At 42.8% G+C, this 15,593-nt stretch overlaps 2 protein-coding genes across 2 annotated transcripts in view; both read left to right on the top strand.

Annotated features, from left to right (window-relative positions):
• The window catches only part of LOC309553574 (A.superbus venom factor 1-like), a 1,719,715-nt gene that overhangs the window by 245,671 nt on the left and 1,458,451 nt on the right, over positions 1 to 15,593 (top strand). The gene's annotated exons all lie outside the window — the stretch shown is intronic.
• Positions 13,558 to 15,593, top strand: part of LOC309553584 (A.superbus venom factor 2-like) — a 453,522-nt gene continuing 451,486 nt past the window's right edge. Inside the window, exon 1 of the mRNA XM_082254860.1 lies at positions 13,558 to 13,674. Within this exon, the coding sequence (XP_082110986.1) occupies positions 13,610 to 13,674 (65 nt within the window). The 5' untranslated portion in view covers positions 13,558 to 13,609. The remainder of the gene's footprint in view (positions 13,675 to 15,593) is intronic.

Consider the following 15,593-nt stretch of genomic DNA (forward strand, 5'->3'; position numbering starts at 1 on the left):
TATACACCCTTTTGGGTTAAAAAAAATTAAATTGTGGCATAGTCTGTACTAATCTATTTAAAAATTACAAACTTAAAAGGGGAATTTTTTTTTTCCCTCCATAGCCTGCAGCAGAGCTGACTGATGTAAGACACTGCTGTTCACATGTGCTATTGAAAAATAACCAATTTTATATCATATTTTCTATTCCGCTATTCAATCTACACCTTTGGGGTAAAAACAATTAAATTGTGGGATAGTCTGTATCGGTACGTGTGAGATACACCTTTCCAATTTTTGGGGCGCATCTCATACTGCTGAGGATTGCAGGGTGCTTCAGTGTGCCTCCTGACTGTTCCGAACTCCTCCTACTCCTCATCCTGCCTTTGGGGTTACAAAAAATAGTAATTTGGGCGTAGTCTGGGTCTGTACGTGTGAGATACATACACCTTTTGATATCATATTTTCTATTCCGCTATTCAATCTACACCTTTGGGGTAAAAACAATTAAATTGCGGGATAGTCTGTATCGGTACGTGTGAGATACACCTTTCCAATTTTTGGGGCGCATCTCATACTGCTGAGGATTGCAGGGTGCTTCAGTGTGCCTCCTGACTGTTCCGAACTCCTCCTACTCCTCATCCTGCCTTTGGGGTTACAAAAAATAGTAATTTGGGCGTAGTCTGGGTCTGTACGTGTGAGATACATACACCTTTTGATATCATATTTTCTATTCCGCTATTCAATCTACACCTTTGGGGTAAAAACAATTAAATTGCGGGATAGTCTGTATCGGTACGTGTGAGATACACCTTTCCAATTTTTGGGGCGCATCTCATACTGCTGAGGATTGCAGGGTGCTTCAGTGTGCCTCCTGACTGTTCCGAACTCCTCCTACTCCTCATCCTGCCTTTGGGGTTACAAAAAATAGTAATTTGGGCGTAGTCTGGGTCTGTACGTGTGAGATACATACACCTTTTGATATCATATTTTCTATTCCGCTATTCAATCTACACCTTTGGGGTAAAAACAATTAAATTGAGGGATAGTCTGTATCGGTACGTGTGAGATACACCTTTCCAATTTTTGGGGCGCATCTCATACCGCCGAGGATTGCAGGGTGCTTCAGTCTGCCTCCTGCCTGTTCCGAACTCCTCCTACTCCTCATCCTGCCCTTGGGGGTACAAAAAATAGTAATTTGGGCCTAGTCTGGGTCTGTACGTGTGAGATACATACACCTTTTGATATCATATTTTCTATTCCGCTATTCAATCTACACCTTTGGGGTAAAAACAATTAAATTGCGGGATAGTCTGTATCGGTATGTGTGAGATACACCTTTCCAATTTTTAGGGGGCATCTCATACTGCCGAGGATTGCAGGGTGCTTTAGTGTGCCTCCTGCCTGTTCCGAACTCCTCCTACTCCTCATCCTGCCTTTGAGGGTAAAAAAATAGTAATTTGGGCCTAGTCTGGGTCTGTACGTGTGAAATACATACACCTTTAGATATCATATTTTCGATTCCGCTATTCAATCTACACCTTTGGGGTAAAAACAATTAAATTGCGGGATAGTCTGTATCGGTACGTGTGAGATACACCTTTCCAATTTTTGGGGCGCATCTCATACCGCCGAGGATTGCAGGGTGCTTCAGTGTGCCTCCTGCCTGTTCCGAACTCCTCCTACTCCTCATCCTGCCCTTGGGGGTACAAAAAATAGTAATTTGGGCCTAGTCTGGGTCTGTACGTGTGAGATACATACACCTTTTGATATCATATTTTCTATTCCGCTATTCAATCTACACCTTTGGGGTAAAAACAATTAAATTGCGGGATAGTCTGTATCGGTACGTGTGAGATACACCTTTCCAATTTTTGGGGCGCATCTCATACCGCCGAGGATTGCAGGGTGCTTCATTTTGCCTCCTGTTCGGACCTCCTCCTACTCCTCATCCTGCCTTTAGGGTACAAAAAATTGTAATCGGGGCCTAGTCTGTATTTGTACGTGTGAGATACACCACCGTTTTGTAAAATTTTTCCTATTCCGCTATTCTATATACACCCTGTTTGAGTGTAAAAAATTAAATTACGGCATAGTCTGTATCGGTACATGTGAGATACACCTTTTTAAATTTGTTTGGCGCATCTCCTTCCACCGCCGAGGATTGCAGGGCACTTCAGTTTGCCTCCTGTTCCGAACTCCTCCTACTTCTCTTCCTCATCCTGCCTTTAGGGTACAAAAAATTGTAATCGGGGCCTAGTCTGTGTTTGTACGTGTGAGATACACCGTATTATAAAATTTTTCCTATTCCGCTATTCAATATACACCCTTTTGGAGTGTAAAAAATTAAATTACGGCATAGTCTGTATCGGTACGTGTGAGATACACCTTTTAAATTTGTTTGGTGCATCTCCTTCCACCGCCAAGGATTGCAGGGCGCTTCAGTTTGCCTCCTGTTCCGAACTCCTCCTACTCCTCTTCCTCATCCTCCCTTTAGGGTACAAAAAATTTTAATCGGGGCCTAGTCTGTGTTTGAGATACACCGTTTTTTATCCTTTTTTCTATTCCGCTATTCAATATACACCCTTTTGGGGTTAAAAAAAAATTAAATTGCGGCATTGTTTGCATATTTGACTGTGAGATACACCCGTGCGATACTGTTGTTGTTTTGTTCCGCTATTCAATAAACACCTTTCTAGGGCAAGATCATAAATTACAGAAATATGAGGATGCTGCTGGCATTCCCACCTGACAGCGGGGCCACAGTGGAAGCACAAGGCCAAGGCAGAGGAGGAGGAGGAAGAGGTCGCCAACGCAACCAGGGCACCGCCAGCACCTCAGAAGGCAGGGTTAGCATGGCCGAAATGTGGAAAAGCTTTGTCAGCACGCCACAACAAACAGCAGCACCAGCAGCTCAGATGGAACGTCTTAGCAGGAGGCAGCATTTCACCAACATGGTGGAGCAGTATGTGTGCACACGCCTACATGTAGTGAATGACGGGTCTGCCCCCTTCAACTTCTGGGTCTCCAAATTGGGCACATGGCCTGAGCTTGCCCTTTACGCCTTGGAGGTGCTGGCGTGCCCTGCAGCCAGTGTATTATCTGAACGTGTATTTAGCACGGCTGGGGGCGTTATCACAGACAAGCGCAGCCGCCTGTCCAGAGACAATGTGGACAAGCTCACGTTCATTAAAATGAACCAGGCATGGATCCCACAGGACTTTTCCGTACCTTGTGCAGAATAGAGATGGATACCGACCTTACCCAGCCATTGTTCTATTTTTGCTCTTTCTCACTCTTTTGGGGTGTACCCTCATTTAAAATGACTGAAAAAAAGCAGTGTTGGCTACCTCGTCCTCCTCCACCGCCGCTTCCACCTACACCGCCTATAGGTGTGCGCAGCCTATTGCATTAGGGTGTGCACCCCAAAGTTTAAATACACATGCATGTGTTTGCCTACATGTATATGGCCCCGGTACATTACTCTCCCTGCTGGCAACGTGAAATAGAAGTGTGTGGCACTTCTCTTATGGCAGAGCAGGTCCGAGGGAGATTTTTCCCATCTCCTCACTGGCAAACAGAGCGATAATGCTAATGTGCCCTAGGTGATTAGGGTGTGCCCAGGCACACCCGGCACACCCTGTGCGCACGCCTATGACACCGCCACATCCACCACCACCTCAACCTCCCTCCTACTACATATGGGCCTCGTCCTTCACAGATGAAGAACATTGTTTTATTTTTCTGTTTTTTTTTTGTTGTTTTAAGTTATTTCCCTATCCACATTTGTTTGCAGAGCACTTGCCATGCTCTTAACTACGTTTTGCTGCCATTTGCAGCAATCTAGCCCTTTCCATTGGTGTTTTAGAGCCATTTTAGTGCCTGAAAGTTCGGGTCCCCATTGACTTCAATGGGGTTCGGTGTCAGGGTAAAGTTCGGAAAAAGTCCGGGACACGGACCCGGACTTTTTTTTCAAGTTCGGCCGAACCCGCCGAACACGGACATCCAGGTGTCCGCTCAACTCTAATAATAAATAAGAGTGAAAAATAATTTTGTCTCGTCCACAAATAGGGAGATTGAGCTTTTTATCCCATCCTCTAGATCTTTTATGAATAAATTAAATAGGATTGGCCCCAGAAAAGATCCTTGGGGGACCCCACTTTCCACTATAGACCATTCCAGGTACTCCTCTTTATCGCCACCCTTTGGAGTTGCCCCTGAAGCCAGCTCTTAATCCAGGTACTCACCCTATGGTCCATACCTATGTACATAATTTGTACAGTAAACGCTTGAGGGGAACTGTATCAAATGCCTTTGCAAAATCCAGATACACCACATTCACAGACCTTCCTTTGTCTAGATAGCAGCTAACTTCTTCATAGAAGGTTAATAGATTGGTCTGGCAAGAGCGATTTTTTCATGAATCCATGCTGATTGATTCCTACTAATGATACAGTTTTCATTACTAAAGCCTTGTATATAGTCCCTTATCACCCCCTCCAATCTTACAGACTATTGCTGTTAGGCTAACTGGTCTGTAGTTCCCAGGGATATATCTTGGCCCTTTTTTAAATATTGGTACCCCGTTGGCTTTTTTCCAATCAGCTGCTACCATTCCCATCAGTAGACTATTCATAAAGGACCCTTGGGTGTAAGCCATCTGGTCCCAGTGACTTATTTATGTTAAGTTTTTCAAGTCTAGCTCTGAGTCTCTCTTCTGTTAACCATGAGAGTTCTTCCTGTGACGTGTTATTACCTTTAACATTACAGTCTAGGTTACTGTATCCCCCAATTCTTTTGTCAAGACTAAGGAGAAGAATTTATTTAGGACCTTTGCCTGCTCTCTGACCTTTGTAGCCAGATTTCCTTTGTCGTCGTTTATGGGGCCAATGCGTTCTGGCTTCACTTTCTTACTATTTATATACTTAAAGAATTTCTTGTTTTTTTTTTACTCTTATCAGCTATGTGCCTTTCGTTTTCTATCTTATCCACCTTGATTGCGCTCATACATTTCTTATTGCATTCTTTGTAATGTTGGAATGCTGCCAATGACCCCCTCAGCCTTGTATTTTTTTGAAGGATTCTCTTTAGTTTTTATATGCATTTTTACATTGGAGTTTAGTCACCCAGAGTTTATTTTAGCTCTTTAAACCTATTCCCCAATGGAATGCATTGGCCAATACCTTTATTTAGTATGTTCTTAGAGCACTCCCATTTTTCCTCCGTGTTCTTTGTTCCTAGGATTCGATACCAATTTATATCGTCTAACCAAGAGCGCGATTTAGGGAGGTTGGCTCTTTTGAAACTTAGTGTCCCTGTATTACCCTTGTGTTTCCTATTTCTATGATTTATACTGAAACTAATTGACTTGGGGTCACTGTTTCCTAAGCTACCCCATATTTCTAGATCTGTGATCAGGTCTGTATTGTTAGTAATCAGTAGGTCTAGTAACGCATTGTTTCTTGTTGGTGCGTTCACCATCAGACCCATGAAATTATCCTGCAAAACATTTAGGAAATGGCGAGTCTTAGATGAATGCGCGGTTCCTTCTGCCCAGTCTATATCTGGATAGTTAAAATCCCCCATTATAATGACATGTCCCATCCTTTCTGCCATTTAAGCTGTGATAGGAAGTGCGCCTCCCCCTCCTCCCTCTGGTTGTGGGGCCTATAGCATATGCCAAATATTACTTTCCCCATAGTACCTTCCCTTTGAAGCTCTACCCATAGGGATTCCACCTCCACCCTAGCTCCATTTGTGATAACGTCCCTCATATTCACTTGCACATCGTTCTTGATATACAGGAATATGCCTCCCCCTTTGTTACCCTCTCTATCTCTGCGATAAAGGGGAATACGCCTGAATGGTTGCCAGCCAATCATGAGAGCTGTCCAACCAATTCTTCAAATTCCCACAAAATTGAAATCCTCCTCATACATTAGCAGCTCCATTTCTCCCATCTTGTTAGCCAGACTTACAAACCTTGTAATTTTGTCCAGTTGCATATATCCTCATTAGATGTTATGAGGCTGCACTTTCGATTTGTCAGCCTACCTACCTTGGGTTTTGGATTGCTGGTCACTAGGGATGACCTTGCGGTTCACCCGGCGGTCGGTTCGTGGCAAATTTTGCTTGTTCGCTACCCGCCAATTTTGCGAACACATGGCGTTGTTTGCGGTGGCCATATTAGTTTACATTGGGGAGAACGTTGACCCATGACACAGCCGTCAGGTGGAACGGGACAGCCAATTGAAACATTTCAGCACATGGCCATGCCCCCTACCTTATAAATAGTGGAAAATATGTGAATAAACTGCGCTAACTTAAAACTAATCTGTAAAGTAAAGCACAATATAAAGCTGCTAACACTCCAACCGACAGTGATGGTGATCAAAATATTAAGAAAAATAGCGCAGCGCTAAAAATGTGTGAGTAAATGTGCACGACGTAAAACGTGAACAATCAAACCAAAATGCAAAAAAATGCAAAAAATAAAAGTCCAGAATGTCCATAAAGTGTAAACTGTGACTTCAAAAAGGTGTTGACTCCAGCATGTGAAATAACTGCAACAAACGATAAATGGGATTGTGGAGAGGGATAAACCAAAAGGAAACCATAGCATAATACCGTATGGGCAATTTATTGGAAGATAAAGGAATACACTTACAATTTCACAGGTGGTAAGAAGCATTCAGAAAAGATAGGCACTCATGATACTTCTAACGTGTTTCCATAAAATAACATCCTCAAAAGAATTAGTTAATACTGCTGTCAGGTAAACCTACGTGGGCTCATTTTTGGGGCCTATACTGGCCGACACTTACTTCTGTATCCTGTGAATGCCAAATGAACCTTCAGCCACAGAATACTACGTTCTTAGCTGTCAGGTAAACCCATGTGGGCTAATTTTTGGGGCCTATACTGGCCAACACTTACTTCTGTATCCTGTGAATGCCTAATGAACCTCCCTCCAGCCACCAAATACTACGTTCTTAGCTGTCAGGTAAACCCATGTGGGCTAATTTTTGGGGCCTATACTGGCCGTCACTTACTTCTGTATCCTGTGAATGCCTAATGTACCTCCAGCCACAAAATACTACGTTCTTGGCTGTCAGGTAAACCCATGTGGGCTAATTTTTGCGGCCTATACAGGCCGACACTTACTTCTGTATCCTGTGAATGCCTAATGTACCTTCAGCCACAGAATATTACGTTCTTAGCTGTCAGATAAACCCATGTGGTCTAATTTTCGGGGCCTATACTGGCCGACACTTACTTCTTTATCCTGTGAATGCCTAATGAACCTCCAGCCACCAAATACTACGTTCTTAACTGTCAGGTAAACCCATGTGGGCTAATTTTTGGGGCCTATACTGGCCGACACTTACTTCTTTATCCTGTGAATGCCTAATGTACCTCCAGCCACCAAATACTAAGCTCTTAGCTGTCAGGTAAACCCATGTGGGCTAATTTTTGGGGCCTATACTGGGCGACACTTACTTCTGTATCCTGTGAATGCCTAATGAACCTCCCTCCAGCCACCAAATACTACGTTCTTAGCTGTCAGGTAAACCCATGTGGGCTAATTTTTGGGGCCTATACTGGCCGTCACTTACTTCTGTATCCTGTGAATGCCTAATGTACCTCCAGCCACCAAATACTAAGTTCTTGGCTGTCAGGTAAACCCATGTGGGCTAATTTTTGGGGCCTATACTGCCGGACACTTACTTCTTTATCCTGTGAATGCCTAATGTACCTCCAGCCACCAAATACTATGTTCTTAGCTGTCAGGTAAACCCATGTGGGCTAATTTTTGGGGCCTATACTGGCCGACAATTACTTCTGTATCCTGTGAATGCCTAATGAACCTCCCTCCAGCCACCAAATACTACGTTCTTAGCTGTCAGGTAAACCCATGTGGGCTAATTTTTGGGGCCTATACTGGCCGACACTTACTTCTTTATCCTGTGAATGCCTAATGTACCTCCAGCCACCAAATACTACATTCTTAGCTGTCAGGTAAACCCATGTGGGCTATATTTTGGGGCCTATACTGGCCGTCACTTACTTCTGTATCCTGTGAATGCCTAATGTACCTCCAGCCACCAAATACTACGTTCTTGGCTGTCAGGTAAACCCATGTGGGCAAATTTTTGCGGCCTATACAGGCCGACACTTACTTCTGTATCCTGTGAATGCCTAATGTACCTTCAGCCACAGAATACTACGTTCTTAGCTGTCAGATAAACCCATGTGGTCTAATTTTTGGGGCCTATAATGGCCGACACTTATTTCTTTATCCTGTGAATGCCTAATGTACCTCCAGCCACCAAATACTACGTTCTTAGCTGTCAGGTAAACCCATGTGGGCTAATTTTTGGGGCCTATACTGCCCGACACTTACTTATTTATCCTGTGAATGCCTAATGTACCTCCAGCCACCAAATACTAAGTTCTTAGCTGTCAGGTAAACCCATGTGGGCTAATTTTTGGGGCCTATACTGGGCGACACTTACTTCTGTATCCTGTGAATGCCTAGTGTACCTCCCTCCAGCCACCAAATACTACTTTCTTAGCTGTCAGGTAAACCCATGTAGGCTAATTTTTGGGGCCTATACTGGCCGACAATTACTTCTGTATCCTGTGAATGCCTAATGTACCTTCAGCCACAGAATACTATGTTCTTAGCTGTCAGGTAAACCCATGTGGGCTAATTTTTGGGGCCTATACTGGCCAACACTTACTTCTTTATCCTGTGAATGCCTAATGTACCTCCAGCCACAAAATACTACATTCTTAGCTGTCAGGTAAACCCATGTGGGCTCATTTTTGGGGCCTATACTGGCTGACACCTACTGCTGTATCCTGTGAATGCCTAATATACCACCAACCACACAATACAACATTCTTTACTGTCAGGTATACCCATGTGGGCTAATTTTTGAGGCCTATACTGGCCGACACTTACTTCTGTATCCTGTGAATGCCTAATGTACCTTCAGCCACAGAATAGAATGATCTTAGCTGTCAGGTAAACAAATGTGGGCTAATTTTTGGGGCCAGAAATGGCCGGCACTTACTTCTGTATCCTGTGAATGCCTAATTTTTCAGACTGGAATAGAAAATCAATGGGTCTGTAAAGGTTCTGCCAAATTGTGGAATTGATGCGGACCCATTTTACAGATGTGTGAATGGACCCTATATGTATTTGACATGTATTTACCGGTTGATGTCAGGTCTGGCTGATTTATGAAAAAATATATAATTTTTTTTGCTGTTAAAAAAAAAAAATGTTTAGGGCAACTTTTCCATTTGCAATACTTCTGTTATGACAGTGTCCATGTGCTGGGACTATTTGTGCACAGCTAGTAAATCTTTTGTGGCTGAAAATATGAACTAAAGGTCTTTAAAATTTGCCTCCCATTAAAGTCAATAGGGCCCGCCACAAACTCGCGGTTTGCGGACTTTTGAGAAAATTTGCGGCTGACGTTCACGATCCGCCCCGGCCGATGTTCGTCCATCACTACTGGTCACCCTACTGCTAATACCCCCAATAATTCCCTGCTGGCTAGCTCTACATCTGGACCCTCCCCCTATCACCTAGTTTAAAAGACTCTCTAACTTTTCAGCCATCTACTCTCCCGGTATGGCTGTTCCCTCCCCAGTGCCTGATCTCACAAATGCGTTTTATGGAAGGATGGTCAAACATTCCCATAGACACACTCCTAAACCTTGTGGACAGTCAGAATTAAAGTTGTTATAGCTACAAAGGGTGGGCAACCTCATTCATGAACCTTATGGACTAAGACTTGGATGCCATTAAAGTTAATGGGCGAGTAAAGGAAGGTGTACCAATACTTTTGGCAACATAGTGTATAATGAACAGCTTTTGGAATACATTTTGACACATAATGTGTTTGTTTTCAATGGCTCCCACTACCTCCAGGTGCATGGGGGGTGGCTATGGACACTAAGTGTGCCACATTGTACGCCAACCTGTACCTATAAGGATGCGTCATTGTAGCTCCACTATATGAAATTATGTTGAAGGTACATCAGAGATATACTGATCTTTTGTACAGGACCAGTAAGGCTTTTGCAGGATTTTGTGAACTTTTTAAATATAAACACGTTCAATTTAGTTTCTACACTGACCTGGGATTGAGCAACTCTCCCATTCCTTGACATTGACAGAGAAGTGGACCACAAAATAGCCCCTCAGCTGTTTAGAAAACCTATGGCGAGTAATGCATTGCTTTATGCACAAAGTGCATAAATTATAAATTAAGAGAATCCCTATGGGACAATATACCCAGATACGGAAAAACTGCTCCAGGAGGCATTTAAAGAAGAGGCAAATGCATGGGGGTGGGGGGGGGGGAGCTGGTTGGGTAGGTAGTAAGCAGGTTTCATGTCTGTTTAGATATGGAGTTAATGAAGCTTTGCTTTTATTTATGGGTACATTGTATTTGAAGGGTGTATATCCTCCATTTTTGCATCTCTTTGTGGTGGCTAGAGGAGCTGTTGGGGGGAGAGGAATGCCTCATGCCCACACATGTTAATTTGTAGTATGACAATATATTACTGTTTTGTAAGTGGATATTACATGTTTTACACTATCTCAGTATTTGATGTCCCTTTTTGATTGTGGTTATGTTCGGTGCATGTGATGTTGAGTTTTGATGTTATGGTAGTTACATATGGTTGCTGATGGTTCTATGTTGTTGATGTGTGGTTGTGTGTGTAATGTCTGGGGCGTTTTCCCTGTTCTGCTGAAAACTCCAATTCGCCAAAATCTCCAACCACATCACTTCGGGTAACTCACCGGCAGTAAGCAGAAAAAAATTGCTGGCGCCTTGGAGGTGGCCATGTTGTTGACTAGTGGGTGGACTAACAATGTCCACTTATTACATTGTGTACCCTAGTGTATAGGCTGCCCTTGTTCTGCATAAAACCCTCAACTCTTCGAAATCTGCAATTATTGCTGCTAGAGAGTCACTGGAAGTGACATAATTGGAGATTTTGGCGATTTGGAGCTTTGGGCAGAACACCAGCAGTAGGGAGGGACAGCCGCCTGTACCTTTTCCAGTTTCCACTATCTTCCAGCTATGATGTCACCAGAAGTGATGCCACAATCATTCTGCTGGTTGACGAGCTGTGTCATTTGATGTGTGGAGCGTTCCACCTGGATACCCACATCTTATGATGTGTTGGTTGGGTGGGAGGCAGGGGTCAGAGGGCCCAGGCAGAGAAACTAAAGTTAGGAACTCGGGGTAAAAAAACAGACAAAGGTATCAAACCAAAAGGGAAAGGTATGGCAAGGATAACACTAGTTCAGAGGGAGGGACCTGGCAGCAGTTCAGCCACCTTTGGACCAGTACAAAAAAATTTCATTTTCCCCACCTATAACTGGTCTTAACAGCAAGGAGCACTGGAAGGGCAAACGCATGTCAAAAAAGCCAAGGAGTTTCCAGTCACAACTTGCCAACCAGCCTGTGACCAACCAAATTAACCTGTCTAAGAGTATGCGTTAAAAACAGGGGTTTAGTTGCACACATTTGGAAATACAGATCCGCCGGTGGAAGCGTGACTGGCGGGGGGGAAGGGCTGCACCAGTTCATTATTCTTGTATGTAGAACAGCAGTCCCACTGCTTGGTAGAGGATCCTGGGAAGAAGTGAGTGAGACCGCCAGAAGCAGTTTCAAATATAGCCTCTTCCACAGTCCTTTTTACTGGCAGCTTTCTGGGGTGTGTAGCCTAAGGAAGCCTCAGAAATACTTGGATAGCTGCCTGCAGGGCTACAAGTCCCAAGGTCCACCACTCTTGATCCAGGAAACAGAACTCCACTGGTATAGTCAGGAAGTGAGGTAAGAGTGTGAGTGCAGCACTAGAAGGGAACTAGTTGATTTGTGGTTCTGAGGATAATGTTCTCTGTATTCATCTTGTTGTAGCCGGTACATGGCTACATCTACAAAGCCATCAACAACTCAGAACCTAGCTACATCACTAACCTGGTTTCAAAATACCAATCAGATAGTTTTCTTTGTTCCTCCCAAGACCTCTTGCTCTCTTGCTCCCTTGTCACCTCCTCTCATGCTCCTTCCAGGACTTTTCCCGGGCCTCTCCCATCCTATGGAACTCCCTACCCCAATCTGTCTGGCTATCTCCTACTCTGTCCACTTTGAGGCGATCCCTGAAAACCCTTCTCTTCAGAGAAGCCTATTCCACCTTCACCTAATAACTGTATTTCCACTTTCTCCATCAGTTCAGCCCCCACAGTTATTACCTTTTGTGTCACTTGTCCATCCCTCTTAGATTGTAAACTCTAATGAGCAGGGCCCTCTGATTCCTCCTGTATTGAATTGTATTGTAACTGTACTGTCTGCCCTCATGCTGTAAAGAGCTGCCCAAACTGTTGGCGCTATATAAATCCTGAATAATATTAATAATTATTTACATTATACAATATATTAAACTATATTTTATATAGTTGGGGTGTGGTTACATGGCGACATTTTACTAGGAGATACTAGACGCTGATATCGTGTGGTGAGACACATTGATTTTAATATGAAATGCCTGTATTGGACTCATAGAATGTGAGCATTATTTCAATTTTTGGTATAAATAAAAGTTACCTTTTAAGTGATACTGTGCCATTGGACCCTATCTTCAATTTTTCCAGTCTTATATATATATATATGTCGGAGTGCTGCTGGATCTGTTTGACATGAAATCGCAATTGAGATCTGTAGCCTAAACAGCGGGAAGATGGTGATGACACGTAAGTCCTGTGTCCATCTTTTACATCTGAAAGCTCATTTTGCCAACCATGAGAATGGAAGGCAACATAATCTGGTGGGTGCATCAACCAATGGGAGTGGGATCACTACATTCACAGCACGAGGTGTTTTTTGGAGTCTATTATGTGGATGAACATTACTCTTGGATATTTGGGACATTTTTTTAATAATCATTTTTTAATGATTTATAGCACTCATTTCTCACTTGGGTGTAATTTGATTTGATTGTATTTCTTTTTTATTTATTTTATGTCATTTTATTACAGCACTGTTTTGAGAAAGGATACACTGGAACTTTCATTTGAAAATGTATTTTTGATGATTATATAACGGCAGCAGGGTGAACATTCTTCTATTTAAACTTTCTTTATTTAATTATTTCACGTTTACATGTTTTATGCCTTCAGCGTGGCTTTATTTGCAAGATTATTAATTAGATGTATTCACTTTTTCGTTAGGATTAATTACTTGAACATAATATTTGTATATTTATATTTTATATAATGCATTTTATTTATGGAATGGAATGTGCCTGTTGAGTTTTAGGAAGGTTGCGTTTCTTTAAAAACGAATATTCAAGTTCTTAAAAATGCTCATTTCTGACCGATTCCCTTCAAATAGAATAACTAGTTGTCTCCAAGTTTCAGTGCACTATTTTAGATGACTTTTTTCTGTTATCAAATTGTGCAATGTTTCCCTTTTCCTTGAAACCAGGTTGTCAATATTAGCCAATGTTTTGTTACTGATTAAAAAGAATGTTGTAAGATGAACGAAGATATAAGTCCTTTTGTTGGTCGATGTTGACAGTCTTCTGACAGCACTGGAGCATGATGGGCCTCAGCCTTCTGGCTCTTGTCTTTCTCTCTGTCCTAGGAGGCAGCTATGCGCAAATGTGAGTATATAGAATTGCTTTTCCTTTATGTTCTTCAGAACTTGATTAATAATTGTGGGATAGAAATAGTATACCAAGTTTAGTTTTTACATAATTCTTAGGCCTCTTGAACACTCTACTGATGTATAAGCATCAGACATTCCTGGCAGAAAAAAGTTACAAAGATGGGCTGTATATCACTTTTGCATATTTGTGCGTATTTGTAAGTATGCTTACTCAAGCAGGAAAATTCTTCTAGCTTTGTTTTATTGAAGAATAACCAAAAAATACGGTATGTGCACTGCTATTTGTGTTAGAACTAAAGGTGGTGTATCATAGATATTAACCACTTAAAGCGGAGTTCCGGGCACAAAATTCAATTTCTAATAATTACTGCATTGTATTCCTTACTCTCCGCTAAGTCAGAATTGGATATTCCCATCGTTTTTTTTTTTTCACTTACCTGTTTACAGAGGTTTGTATACTCACCTTTCAAAGGACTTCCTCCCTCCTGTGCCTCGGCTCTCCTCGTCACTTCCTGCCGCAATGCGTCCTGGGAGCTCTTCCTCGGCCCTCCCATGATGCACTTTGCAGTCACATGGGCGGCCGACCACTGTTCTCATTTCTTGACTCACAGGCCTACGCCCACTGGAATCAGGAAGAAGGGAAGACATTTCCCCACATGGACTCGGCAATCCACAACAAAGATGGCGCCGCACATCAGAAATTATATAAAGTAAGATTTTATTCTTGCAAACTCATTATTTCACCATTCTAACCAGGATTAGCGGATGTATCGATGTGTAAGGGTGATTGTTAGGGGGAGATTGAAAAAAACAAAATGATTCTGTGCCCGGAACTCCGCTTTAAGCCCCGGAAGATTTTACCCCCTTCCTGACCAGGGCCTATTCTGCGATTCGGCACTGCGTGACTTTAACGGACAATTGCGCGGTCATGCAACGCTGTACCCAAATGAAATTGACGTCCTTTTTTTCCCACAAACAGAGCTTTCTTTTGGTGGTATTTGATCACCTGTGCGATTTGTTGATCATGTACTATAAACAAAAAATAGTGACAATTTTGCAAAAATAATAATATTTTTCAAATTTTTTTATATGAAATTCCCCAAAAAAAATGTAAAAATCAATTTTTTTTAACATTTTAGGCCAATTTGTTTTGTGCTACATATGTTTGGTAAAATAAATCACAATAAGCATATTTTGATTGGTTTGCGCAAAAGTTATTGCGTTTACTAACTAAGGAAAAGATTTTTGTCATTTTTATTGTTTTTTTTTTTTAACGAGTAATGGCGGCAATCTGCAATTGTTTTTGCGGGACTGCGACATTGCGGCGGACAGATCGGACCCTTGACTGACATTTTTGACACTTTTGGGGGTACCAGTGACATTACTACAGTAATCAGTGCTATACATATGCACTGTTACTGTAAAAATGACACTGGCAGGGAAGGGGTTATCTTTGTGATGCACTATGAGATGCAACTATGAAGATGCAGTGGCTATGTGTGTCCCTAGGGGTGTGCTTCTTACTGTTGTGGGATGTGGCTTTTCATGTAACAGCAGAGATATACGATCCTACATAGCAGGACCGTATGATCCCTGCTGTTACACAAGGGAGAATTACAGGCGGCTTTGTTTACATTAGCCGCCTGCCTTTCTCCCTCTGTAACCGAAGATCGCGAGTGAGCGGCGGACATCGGGTTCCCTACTCACACGCGTGGGGGGGTCCGTGAGGGAGCGGGAGCATGCCTCCGGCGCCGCACGCTCGCTCCCTAGAGCCTCACAGGCTAGTGACGTACCCCTACGTCACTTTGCCTGTGAGGGGCTGACTGCCGCCGTATATAGTCGTGCGGCAGTCGGCAAGTGGTTAAATTAAAAGAGCACTTTTTTGCTATTCAGCACTGCACTACTTTAACTAGC

This window comes from Pelophylax lessonae, assembly GCF_965119305.1.
Source record: "Pelophylax lessonae genome assembly, chromosome: 4".
Taxonomy (NCBI): domain Eukaryota; kingdom Metazoa; phylum Chordata; class Amphibia; order Anura; family Ranidae; genus Pelophylax; species Pelophylax lessonae.